The sequence below is a fragment of the Varroa jacobsoni genome, unplaced genomic scaffold (assembly GCF_002532875.2).
Source record: "Varroa jacobsoni isolate VJ856 unplaced genomic scaffold, vjacob_1.0 scaffold_835, whole genome shotgun sequence".
NCBI lineage: Eukaryota > Metazoa > Arthropoda > Arachnida > Mesostigmata > Varroidae > Varroa > Varroa jacobsoni.
Genome location: NW_019213737.1, coordinates 27886 through 41488, shown reverse-complemented (window position 1 = coordinate 41488; position 13603 = coordinate 27886). Strand labels below are relative to the sequence as shown.

The 13603-nt window shown below is 41.2% G+C and overlaps 2 protein-coding genes across 6 annotated transcripts in view; one reads left to right on the top strand and one right to left on the bottom strand.

The window, feature by feature from the left end:
• Positions 1 to 94: 94 nt before the first annotated feature.
• On the bottom strand, positions 95 to 4886 carry LOC111264222 (bifunctional FAD diphosphatase/FAD synthase). 2 transcript variants are annotated; one of them, XM_022839915.2, is made up of 2 exons: positions 4629 to 4886; positions 95 to 1820 (listed from the first exon to the last, which is right to left on the bottom strand). In XM_022839915.2, the coding sequence occupies exon 2, from the start codon at positions 1799 to 1801 to the stop codon at positions 209 to 211; it is 1593 nt and encodes a 530-aa protein (XP_022695650.1). In that variant the 5' UTR covers positions 1802 to 1820; positions 4629 to 4886; the 3' UTR covers positions 95 to 208. The 2 variants fall into 2 exon arrangements, with proteins under 2 accessions (XP_022695650.1, XP_022695651.1); XM_022839916.2 differs by lacking the exon at positions 4629 to 4886 and adding an exon at positions 2360 to 2610.
• Positions 4887 to 5482: 596 nt separating this feature from the next.
• Positions 5483 to 13603, top strand: part of bwa (alkaline ceramidase) — a 21215-nt gene continuing 13094 nt past the window's right edge. For 2 of the 4 annotated variants that reach the window (XR_002682757.2, XM_022839912.2), the window contains exons 1-2: positions 5483 to 6679; positions 10757 to 10867. Coding sequence is in view for 3 of the 4 variants with exons in the window: in XM_022839912.2 (XP_022695647.1) it covers positions 6565 to 6679; positions 10757 to 10867 (226 nt within the window). In the remaining variant the exon portion in view is untranslated. The remainder of the gene's footprint in view (positions 6680 to 10756; positions 10868 to 13603) is intronic. The other 2 variants (XM_022839914.2, XM_022839913.1) reach the window with 2 other exon arrangements.

Genomic DNA, 13603 nt, shown 5'->3' with positions numbered 1-13603 from the left:
GTGTATAATTCATGTCTATGTATAAATGTATATCCAGTATCCAGACAGGCTTAAGGCTCTTATAACGAATATATTCACTCAATAAATTTGCATCTACTGTTTGCAAAGAACCGCACATACCGACGGTAGTGCGTAACAGACAATTTTGTTCACCATATATTTCATAACGAGTCACTTCAACATTGTAACTAAATCTATATAACAGATACTATCGTCGGCCAATTCGTTCCGCAGAATTATCATCTAAAAGGTAAGCTGCCCGAAATCGGGTCACTCCGCGCTCATCCACGTAGATTAGCTTAGGGTTAGGCGTACTTTGCTTTCCTAACGATGAGAAACCTTGATCGTACAATGGACAGTAAGGAATATGGAGATCTCGAAGAAATTTCCACACTTCTTTATAGTTCCAATTCAATATAGGGAAGGCCCTCATTGCCTGGGGCCAATCAGAGTCCGTCGCATTGAAGTGATTAAGTGTATCCCCCTTCGGATCGACAGTACGATTTCCCAAAAGAAACAGTTTCAGGCCCGAATCAATGGCCTGCTTTAAGGCTTCCTTGTAAGATGCGTTAATTGTTATAAGGTGGGCTCCGTAAAATGTTACAGAATCTTCAATGAACTTTTCAACTTCAGGTCGGCCATCCTCCGAACGTACATATAACCAATTTTGTTTGGTCTTAATGTCCGTTTCCTTGACGTGCTCTTGGAGGGCAGCATAGTATAGGTATGCTACAATCGTGCAGTCCTTTCCACCAGAGAACGCCACACAAATTTCCTCGGGTTTGTAAAGTCTAAGAGCTTTGCAGACAACATCGTATGCTTCTCTAACGAAAGGGTGTTTCGCGGCAAGGATTTCGATTCGTCTGTGCGCTGCTTCGAGGGGGTTACTTAAAAAATTATCAATAATAGCACCACTGGGCAAGCTGTTACGGAAATAATTTTCTACTTCGTCAAGATGTGCTGGGTTGCTAGCCTCTATCCGTAGTCTGGTCTTATAATAATCTCCATGGAAGTGAGGGTAAGAGCCAAATTTCACATCTTTAAACTTGGACACCGCTTCGTTTAGCTGTTCAGTTATGCTAGCCTCGTCCAGAGAGAGGAACAGTTCTCGGGTGATTTCAGGCATCTCTTCGAGGCCGAGGCGTTCTACGATTACAGGAAACAGCTTTTCTGTAATAAGTGGCACTCCTGGCAAAATTATAATGTTATCCAGCCTGACCAAACACGACGTGAACACGCGGGAGTTGTGAACAACTTGCGCTATGATCGACTCCGCCCGTTCAGGAATTCGAGCGAATTTTGTTAACGGACTATCCTCAGTCAGATCGTTCCCAAAGTATAACTTGCATAAATCCCACAGGTCCTGTCGCAAGACAATTTGTTGATCGAAAGCTTTCGCGATCGCTGCATACGTGATATCATCGTGGGTTGGCCCGACACCTCCGCAAGTAAACACAAAATTGTGTTTTCCGGCAAACTCCTTGACAACGCTACCGATCTCGTCGATTTCGTCGCCGACAAATACGATTCGCCTTACACTAACACCGTATCGATGAAGATTTTTTAGTAGGAAGTACGCATTTGCGTCACGAACGTCACCCCGAAGAACTTCGTCGCCGATGATTACGATGCCCGCACTCAACCTGCCAGTTGCGCCGGTGGTACCTGTTTTCGGCGAACTACTGCAACTGCAACGTTTGAAATAGCGTCCGCTATTGCTTGATACTGCAGTAAGGCGTGCCACCACAAGGTTGCTCCCGGCTAGAAAAGGCCGACAAAGCCGAAAAATCGAATTCAGCATACCGAAGACAGGCCCATTTCTACAGATGGGCATGTGGAAAGCCGTAATCGGAAAGCAAATACAGACAAACGACAGCAAAACAAAGCAGAAATTTTCGTTTTAAAAAATCGTTACTTACGTAACCGTAATAAATCAGACGTACTGACTTCACAAAGAAGGCTTCATTAACCTCAACTATATGCCAGAGACAAATCATTGCTGGATCGAATCAGGGCAAATGCGCTATAATTTTAGATGCTTCGGGTGTCATATTAATTAACAACACGAACACCTTTCATATACCATAGATATAGGAAATGACCATACTATTTTTAGATGAAATCAATAGTCTAACATAAATGATTTATATCTATCGTTTGTGCCGTATCCTTAATTAGGCCTAATTGAAAGTTATAATATGCCTTATCTTATACACTGTGCAGCAGATTCAATTTTAATGTTTGCTTTTCAAAAACAATGCTCGCGTTTGCTTTAAAAAAGAAAATAAAAAAACAAACTCACATTGTAATAATAACAATAATTTGACTGAGAAATACACATGTCAACCTGACTACGCACCGAGCAGTAAAAACTGGCGACAGCTTCGGTTCACGTACGTTATGTCATTGGACATTCTGTAGATGTTCTGTAGACAAAATCTCTTCATATTGCTGATAATCAGGTTGGCGTATTTCCAACGATTACTAGTTACTCTGCTGTTAGGCTTTAAGTATGAAAATGCTTATTCCATTTTTGCTAATTCTAGTCCAATTCCGTTGTTGGACGTCGCTTCGCGTTCTGAATCTAGACCACTCCGGGTATCCTGCTAGAAACGCTTTCACTTTATTGCATCATTACGGGGCAAGATGGTTATTCCAATAATTCAAGATGTACCATTAGGACTCGTCGTGAAATGAACTACGCATACGCTTAACCAATAGATATATTCATTTTTTTTTTGAACTCATACGAATTGTTTCGTTACACGAATTATTATAAATCGCCAAACGATCAGCAAGCCTACGTCATGACCGCAGCCGCTGTAACCGGGCCCACTTGATGCCCCTGTGTACAATTAGAGGTGCCTTTTTAAAATTTAGTTTCGAATCAAACTAAAGGCCATTATTAGCAAATCTACCTAAATGCTCAATCTGCAACGACCGGTGTCAAACACCTTTTTCATGGGCAGTTAGCACGTGACACCTATTAGTACTTGGGCCGCTACAACACGTATTAACATAGGAAACTCAGGTCCGACTTCCTTTAGCGTGACACACGAATTTTTTTCCTTCCAGACATGCATAATAAACATTACTTGACAAAAGAAAAAGCAGTGCTTCTTTATTTTTTACTTGAAAGCTATGTATGGGCCATGATCTGTGTTTAAGCCCAACACGAGATTTCATATTGCCAAAGAATGTTCCGTAGACCAATCTTCCCTTTTATTTAGCAAGGACGGTTTTCACTTATTTAGACTATTATTCAGCTACTCTATTCAAAATATTCAAGTCTAGGATATGCGTATACCGCAAACTGAATTGGCGCCCTACCCTTTTCCCTAACCTTCGCAACGTAGCGTGTTTTATTTAGTTTCGTACGCCGGTGAATAGGAACACGTGATCGACATCGATTACGAACATTTTTGGGCTATACAAATCCAACTTGTCTAGTATTTTTACGGATATCACAAGGTGGGAAAACGGATAACCATAGACAGGCTGTCCAGACAAACAGTGACAATTCAGTGGTACTGTTTTTTTACACTTTATTGCTCCGAGACAGACAATTATCGAGTTGCGAAATTATAAGGAACTGTAAATATATCGATCCTTTCGCCTCACTATGACGTCACATCCTAAAAAATCATCTCTGATTCCTATTCAATAGCAGTTGATCCATTTGGTAAATTACATACGTCTTTTTTATTAGCCGTAATAATTACCACAGGCTCTTTCTCAACTAATATTCGAGTCTCACAGTTTACACAGCTTTGTTCTCTATTCAAATTTTGCTTGATTTGAAATTTGAAAATATTTACTTCTTGTAAGGCAGTAAGTCCGAACGGGTACGCTACCCCACAGGTACGAAACCGGAAGTAGTGCTCTCCGAGCACATTAGGTTTCTTCGTATTTTCGCCCACTATCCGCAAACAGAATTGTCTGTTCTTAACAACAGACACTCGTTAATTAGTTCTGCGCTAGACAACGCGCTTGAGCTTGTAAGTAAACCTTTCGACTGTAATACTATATAATCCCTTAAAATTCCGCCAGATAGAACAACGCTTGATCGCTTATAGAAAAATAGTAAAGGGCGTTGAAAGTAATACTGTCAATTTGATGCAAGGCGATTATGGTAGAAGCTCATCGCACCTCAGAGAGATTGTAGCGACACTTCGACGTTACGTGGAGCATTTAGCAAGTAACCGCCTCGCAGACATTACCTCCACTTAATCTTATGACGTGCACGCGGCACCTCTATAGCTCAGGATTGTCCAGTGGAATAATCAACGGCACGATACTGTTGAATAATAGTTGTAAAATCCAATGAAGTCGCCCACAGCGAAGCAGTGACGCTGCATGATTTAGTCAAACGCAATCAGGCAAGATAGTATTCGGCTCGAAGCTCAAAACGAAAAAAAATCAACTGGTCACAGAGCGTTCTACGAGCGTACACAAGTGTGACATCTATCAACCGTATATTAAAAAATAATAATACAATGTCGTGTGGGCACAGTTCCAATTCTTCAAACTTTGCTAATATATTAAGGGTCAATTAACTTTCAATTGTTTTGCGTATTCACTTGTACGTATTACGCCGTCTTCGAAAGTGGTTAGGAGACGACATTTACCAGTGACGTGATGATAATATCCGACGCGAAATGAATCGGTTGCTGTTAGCTGCTTTCAAAGCGATAAAGAACCTAGGAATCTTCACTTTGTTTATCCTGTTTCTTTTCGAAGGCGACGAGCGAACGTCGGACAGAACTCACTTCAGCGTTTCGTTCCACTCACTTTGCTAGCGTATATAATACGAACGTTCGAAACGACGAGGTGCTTGCCATGGCACCTCAATCCTCCCTCCTGGGGGACAACGTAAACAATGGGAGAGGGTGGTTCTGTGGCTAGCTTTATTCTCGATATTAAAAAGCGAAAAGAGTATGACCCACATCTGATAATCACATAGGATTTTCGTTAGAAACTTGTTTCGTTAGAATTTCCTCTGGAGAATGTAATTGATCCTTATTAATTGATTTTCACAGCTAGGCTACAAGCGAGTGCGGAAACTTCTATCAAATTTTGTATCTCGCCTTGATCAAGCACCAAAAACGAATACAAATAAGATACAGCGTACTCGCTGTAGTAAATCTGCGCGTTGCTCAGCTGGCATTCCGCCTGCATTTTCTCGATTCTTTCTCCGCCTTCACATTTAAATCTAGCGCGGCGCTCCTACACAACTGCCGATAGCCGCCTGCAGCTGGCAGCCACGAGGGCGTCTTCTGCCGTCGTCTGCGCGAACCCTTCTCTTCCTTACCTATGCCTGATGTGTCCTTTCCATTTGCGGCGATTGTACACACCACAACAACCCATGCTAGCCCATTCGAATTACGAACTTGTCTATTTATTATTGTTGTCCGGTCTCACCCTCGCTCAACCCGCTAGTTGCCCTTACCTATTACTTCGGTTGTTTATTGGTTTGAGTTACTGCCGCTCCTGCCGCCTCATCCGCGGCTACCACTACATCCTACACCCGTCGCTTATCGGCGGGTCCTCTTTTCCATACGAGGATAGGACAGGGAAGCAACAAGGTCCGAGAGCGCCCATGGTCCGTTTATTCCCGCCGTTACAAATCGCTGACACTAGTGAGCATTGCTAACATCAACCAGGACTATCTCTGCGGCTGCTATTTTGGCCAGTGAAGACGAAAAGCCCCTGGGCCGCCACCACATGGAAGAGAATTAGCAGAACGAAAGCACATTATATCTGCAGGCCGCCCATTGTAGTCACCATCGTAACGCAAAGCGACAACTATTAGTAGGCAAAGTTTTGGCACGATCGGCAGCAGAACATCCAAGAACCGGAAAGTAGTAATCGGGTCGCAGAGATTTGTGGACACCAATTAGGATAAGCGAACAGTTCAAAAAATCGACAGTCGGAGCGACACCCGAAAAAACCGACGAGCGAACAGACGAGATGTTCAATGCTGCATTGTTATAGGTGGACAATGCTGCTGCAGCTAGAAGTTGCAGGAACTGGCAATAGTTGGTAGTACTAGTAATAATATTAAGACTCAATGACCAGTGACGATTGAATAGAGCTAGGAGGATTCGGGAAGGCTCTTGCTGATGAACATCTCTTTCCGGGGGTCAAATCGACACTGACGGCTTTCGCGCTGATCGACAATTGGATGCTGCCTGAAGCAGACTTTGTATGCGGTGCCTCAAAAAAAAATCTTTTTGTGTCAGCGGATACTGTTCGTGATGTTGATTAGTGCTCCTTTCTCTGCCGTTCGCAGTGTGTGGAACCGTATCGATGTTGCAGAGGTCGCAGTTGAAAAAACGCAAACCTTGTGTTTTAAACTCTCAGTATGTTGAGAACAGACCACTGAGTACCTGCGGCAGGGATTTTCACGACGGCAAAGTGAAAGAAAATAGGTGAAAAATAAACGTGGAGAAAAGTTGGCATGCAGTTATAGGTATTGTACATGTTGGAACACACACGGTGATTCATCGTAGTCCTCCTCCACAAGACCTCCAGCAGCCAGAACAAAGATCAGACAGTGGCAAAATGCCACCTTCACCCCCGAATAAGGTAGACAAGGTTGGTTTCTGGGGTCCCCCAACCTCGACACTCGACTGGTGCGAGTACAACTATGAAATCAGCTTCTATATGGCCGAATTCTGTAAGTAACAGTTAATTTTAACAGTATGTCTGTAGTGATTTCTATTAAATAAACAAAACATAACAACTATAACGTTGTCATCACACTATAATTTTGCTAAAGAATAAAACTGACATTATTAAATATTACGTCAACCTGTTTTGTGCCATCTCCTGTATTTAGATACGTTAGTTAGATAGACCTCAGAATAAAGGCCTTGGTCTGCCTATGCAATGATTGCAGTGTACCTGAAAGAGTCGATTCTAGTGGCTTTACATTGGGCCAACCGAATAACTCCAAACAAAAATCGTTGTTGCTTTCGCGTAGAGCTAAACACTTTGCATTTATGCACATATAAGAGAAGGGAAAGTAATCATTCCATTGGAACAATTCAGAGGCGGACGATTCGAAGGCTTTGCCCTCATTGACCTTATGCATTCATATGTTATGGGAGGGTCGGGCATAAATGAAGATGGTGAAAAAGTAGCGAAAAAGAGGAAGAATAAACCGTAGTTCTTTAGGTATTGGTGTACATATACATTTGATATTGGCAAGAGCCTAAGTGACACTTTTATCATATATATATAATATATATATATACGAAGAGATTTAGGTTCGTAATCCTCGAGTTCTGTTTAAAAGGAATTTTGTTTAAAGAAATTGATGAGCATAAAGTGCCACCGGCCCGGACTTGGCCTCCTGGATAATACATCTACGATTTTATGTTCGCCCATAGGTCGCCAGTGAAGCTTCAGTGAATCGTAAGTGGAGTTACGCATCGTTCTGTGAAAGAGCCATTTTAGTATTTTTATTCGTAAGAAATTACCGAATCATAAATGTATCCAACTGGCACTTAGCCGACAGACTTTAGCTAAATACCACTGCTACGCAACTGTAAAGGAACTACCATATTTCGCGCGTCTTGCTAAGCTCGCCAAATCTATCCCGTAGAGGTTCATCGCCTGGAAACATAAACTATCGAAGTCTAGTCATTAACGATTCGATAACGACTGACTATGTATCTTCACTATCTGGGACTATATAAAATGAAATGGGGCAGATCCGTCGCTTTTGGTCCTTGAGATGATCGCTTTTATAGATAGGACCTCGTGGCGCCTAACCATGTACATCTGTCTGAGCGTTGTTTATTCGCGTATCTATCATTGAACTAGTATGTAGCAGTGCAAGTTATACTTGAATCGTATAGATTTGATAAGTTTCGTAGTGACCGCCATATTTGTGCTTAAGGTAGGCTGAAAAACAGGTGTACTGGATTTAGCTAGGTAGAGCCAAAACCCTTCGAAAGCGCTTGTGAATGGATTAGAGTTCAATAGCACAGCATTTTCGTTATTGGTCATGGTCTTAAAATCGCTGAACCCTGGACAAAATCTACTACGCATTGGCTTACTCTCATAAGGACTCAAGCTTTCATAGGCAACACAGCACAGTATGATCTATATGCACGGTGCTTGCTGAAAACGTGTCCGTGCTCATTTATTGAAAAAAACTTCGGAATCGTAGGCAGCTGGCTATACGCAGTCTTTGCTTCACGGCTAACGAAATGACATTATGATGAGCTCCGAAATTGCCATTAATTTAGATTAAAAGCGCATGGAAATGTTGTCGTTTGCTTACGGCTATTTGTAAAAAGCCCTTGTATTCAAACGTAATTAGGCGTATTTACTATATTTCGCTATGTCCACCTCTCTGTAATTTTGTCACAGTTGTAATACGCACACGTCATAAAGCTGACGTGTGGCGTCTTCTGTAAAACAAGCATTGTCAAACAACAGCTCAGTTGAAGATTCATTCATCTTACTTAGATTTTTATCTGGAAATCATGACTCTGTGTAAATTTGTTAACACAATAGATATATTACATATATAAGCTTTTTCAATTTTACTGTTAGATTAATTTGAATTGATTTGCACCTTAACTTAAGGAAATCAAGCATAACAAGCTTCACAGTCAAATGATGTCTGTTATTGCGGCACTCTCATTCATTGAACCCTGGATCATTTCGTGGACTTGGATTGTAATTCAGCGCATAGCTTTACTCCGTATTACTTCGAAAGCCTGATGTCCTTAGGCTAGGAGGACAAGCACCATCGCAGTTCAGACACAACTTTTTGCGTTCACCAAACATAAACAATCTAAACACAACAGAGGCCCTAAATCACTTTTGACTGCGTAGTCACAGAGGATGGCACATGAGGGCGCCAAGGACGGCAAAATATTCTTCTTCTAAAGCATGGAGGATTTGCCAAAACAGATGTTATCTAACCAGAATCCAAAGGTAACATCTACTATTCCATGAAGGTACCTTCGGAGCCGTTTCGATATGGCGTTTATTCCACCATAAGCATAGACACCCGAACGTATATGAAATAATAAAGCCTTGAAATATAGTATATATTATTTCATATAATATATACTATATTTAAAGGCTCTCTTCAAACATTTATCTAACGAACACTCCTCGTGAGTAAGCGTGTAAATGTCTTGACTATTGTATGTTGCAAAGAAATTGTCAGTATCGATTTTTGTAAATTAGCTGAGTAAGCCAACTTTGAACCATGATGATAGAGTGATTGGCCACTGCCGCGTCCAGTTCTCGTCAAATATACTTTTTGTTATTGCAATATTCTGCCATTTCTTACTTCATTTACAATTAGACGGACTCGGTCATGGCTTTCGCTAAACCACAATCATCCATTATCCATGTATACACAGAAAAATTCCGTACATATTTACTATGCTCATGTTGGGCGTATGTTGGTCCAGGACTGTTATACTTAATCAACCGTATATTTGTAGCCGGAATATGTCCCAATTAAACTAAATATCAACTACCCTTGTAGCGTACTTCCAGCTGGTTGACTGATTCATGCATCACTGATAATCCACATGTATTTCATTTGTTAGTGGATGTTAAGGGCACAATTTGCTCATCGTTGCTATGTGCATTTTTGAAAAATTAATTTGTTTGTAGTTGTAGGGGCATCTTATTTTTTTACCAAGTGTATTTGAGGAGTACTGAAGGCTATAAAAATTGAATGCCAGCAAAAGGAACATGAGACGTTGTCGATTACTGTGGGATTCCTGGAACGAAGCTGTAGCAGTCTTTCTCAGTGAGCAGGCGGCGCGACCCTGTGGAACACGATAATCTTCTCACGTCTTCTAAGAGGAAGATTATTATATGCACTAGATTTGTAGTCTAGTAATAATGACAATACATTGAAGGGAGCGTCAAAGGGTTTTCGATTTAAGCAAGATCTTTAAATAGGTTTGGATTTAATAAGCGGACCCTGAACCACTTTTGGGCACCGAATGGTAGCGTTATTTCAAAACTAGATGACATTTTGATTGTAAATTGTTTGTCTCGTACGCATTCGAATTATAATAGAATATCGGAATGAAAATATACTAAGTTTGGAATTACGTAAGCCGGCCATTTATCTTTTTATCCTTATTATCTGGTTTATACTATTGGTTCATTAGCAGTTGTTTTGCATCGAATCTTACTCAAACAATGCAAGCTATACGGACGTAGGTTTATCAGGGCATTGAATTGTCATTTGGCTCTTTTGCTTGTATTGTAATCGCAAATAATATTTGTGTTTCGACTCCGATCCACAGAGGTCGAATCCCACATTCATTGAGGTCTGTTGCCGGGTCTGGCAGACAGACGAAACGTCTAGCTTCGAAGTGGACGGACTAGTGAAGATTTCGCGCACTTTGATGGTAGATCCTGTAATAGAGTTCTCAGCGTTCTGCCCTATGTTAGCTTGGGTTTCCACTGGCCATGGATGTTGGCTATAAAAGCGATACTTACAATTACCTAAAAGTCCGAAAATATCCTCTCAGTCGGAAACGACTAACAGCAACTTTACGCACTGGCATGTCTTTTTATTTTTTTTTTTTATTAAAAGCTCAAAAGTGTTTAATTAAACGAATAGAAAAGGTTCGGCTATATAGGCGTCTCTGATAGTATGAGAGTCAGCACACTCGAACTGGACTTTTTTCTCTGTGCTGTTTCGTAGTCATCGGAACTGACGTTGGCAGCGTTATCCTACTCTTGATTCGACTGTTTGCAGGGAACACGGTGTCTAACTTGATCATGATTGTTCCGCCTTTATGGGGAATCTACCTCGGCTTTAAGCACCATATCGGGATGCGGATTGTCCTCTGCTACGCCTCTTTGCTCAGTAAGTGTAACTTCTCAAAAAAGGAACTAGTGCGACCATTCTAAACTGAATCTTGACATGACAGTATGATACAATGTAAAATGGCGACATTTCTGTAGTCTCAGTAATACAGGCCTTAAGAGCTTTTGAACAGTGTGGAAAAGTATGGTGTATACGAACCAGATGAGCCAAGTAGTCCGCCATATCTGTACGCTTCGCATGCCGTCGGCTAGGAAGTAGTCAAATAATAAACATGGAGCTTTCATGCTCCAAACAACTTGATAGGAGAACGTGCTTGGCATAGTGGTAATTTACTAGTCTGTGGAGATTCTGTTAGTTTCTAAACAAAAGCAGGACCCAATCGGTACAAACAAATAAAGGAGATAAAAAACAAAATAAAGCACGTTTCCCTTTTTCGATTTTCTCCATAATGGAAACTAGACACAGATTTATATATGAAGAATCTTGAACGAATACAACGCCTCGTTGCATCAAAATAGAATGTGTCACTTAAATATAGAATTCATATGTCGTTATTTTATAGCTAGCGGATGAGTGTTGCTTCGGCGCGTTGAAGGCCGGGATGGGTAGTAATCGCACATTTATTGCGTTATGCACACCGTTAAAAACCATACGAAACAAGCAATGAGGGCGACGGCAGGGGGCCGCAACAATAAAAGGCCTAAAATATGCCTTCATTTCCGGCTAAGGGTGTGGGGCTCTATAGAGTATGAACTACCATATTGCCTTTTGAGTGATAACTAACTTTTAAAACCTATACCAGGTTCTATCAGAGGTATCCTATTATAGTACCATGTTATTTGGTCGTGGGTCGAGATATGTCTTATCTTTGTAGATGCTGTACATTAGGGTGATCTGTATAGAAAGCGTTTTCCGGACAAATTAAATTAACCGACAAAGCCGGGTGATTTACTGATCAGTGCGTCCTACCGTAGGGTCTCTTCTCAGTGGTTGTTGTGATGACAGCGGCAAATTTGATTTAGTCGCATACCGCCTATTTTATAGCGATACATTTATTCTTAGTGTTAACTATTGAGCGATCAAAGTGAAAGGGGTGCATTTATAGGTTCAAAGTTGCCAACAGATCATCCTTATTTTATCTTCATTTTATGTAGATCTGAGTTGATTTCATAATAAGTACTCAACGGCGTATGCCATTCAAAGCATTTGTAGTTGCATGGAAATTAATTAACAACAACCGACCTGAGTGCTGCCAATGGACGCTCGCCTACTCGAAAATAAATGAGCATGATATTAGTTTTTTCCCGTTATGTACACGAGCCAAGGTGAATCGTTATAATCCATGCCTTTATATATATAGATACATACATATAGCCATTGGATCTGGCTAATTAACGAAAAAGATACCCGGAGGGGTTGACCTTTTCATGGGAATCGCTTATCCTGTAGAACAAGGGGGCTTTCTGTGTTCGTCATAAATTTTTTTTGCCACTGTCCTGGACGCTTTAGGGCACGTCCACCCGCAAAGCAGCCCACCGTTGCTTGTCATGTTTTTGGTCAGATTTTGTAAACTAGAAGCACAACTAGAGAACGTCTAGCTCATTCAGTTGCTACCCTACGAAGGGCATTAATGCAAAATCTAAGAGCTGTGATTGTGTTCAAAAACCTTGAAATAGATTGCGTTCATGTTGATTACATGTGAGAAACCGTAAAATATTAGTAAGTATAACGCCTGTATTACACTAAACAAACGTAATTTTGTTCGACTGTTCCTCATATGTACTGTACCGTATAAAGTACAAAACCAATCAAGTATATAAGCATAAAGAAAAATTATATGCTACTCTAAATCGTTCTAGCCCGCGACATTCTGACATATTCGCACATACGCTGGCCTTAAAAGGCGACCCGTAACCACCTTGTATTTTCTGTTAGTCTAAATATTCATTGTAGTTGCATCGGTCTCACACTTATAAAGCTGCTACCATTGCATCCAGATCTATACAAGCAGAATGCAGTGACGCGCGCGAATTAATTCTGCTACCCTTGTCTCTAACGCCATTTTCTAAATAACACCTATCCGGGAATCTGCCGCTTCCAGTAATCCGTTAGACCTCATTTGTTCGTCCAGTAAATGTAGCCAATGGGTTAGTACTTTACCCTGCAGCTATGCTATTTTACTTGTCTTCTATTTAATTACTTACGCCGGCTCGAAATCTAATTCTGTTAGACAATCAGGACGAATATAGACCCGCACCCTGCGCCCCCCTAAGATTCTGCTGGCTGTAGGCTGTGGAGCAGAGATAGCATAGCTCGTTACTGACGATCCAAACACCGTTGACATCTCACAGCTGCATATTGTTAATACCGAATTCGCCGATTGCATCCTAACTAAATATATAAAATATTACGATTACCGAGTGCTTCCGACTACTACTACTACCCTCACCGCAAGGACCTTAAATTATCTGCCCGGGTACTGTGTAGTACCTACCGTGCAATGCTTCGATATGACTTTCATGCCGCAGACTGTGCTTCGAACGCTACTAATAGGATTATCTAGAAAATTGGCAGCAACAGAAAAACAGAGAGAAGCAAGTTAACGCAGCGTTGCTGAAGTTATTCGACGTTAGGCAAGATTTGGCAACGGCCTTTGTTTTTATTTCAGGACACGGGGATAACGCTCAAGTGTGTGCCTAGGTTTGGGTAGTGCTTATTATGCTGGTCTTTGTTGAAATGTACGCCTGTTCGTATAGGAGTGCGTGCGTGTGTGTG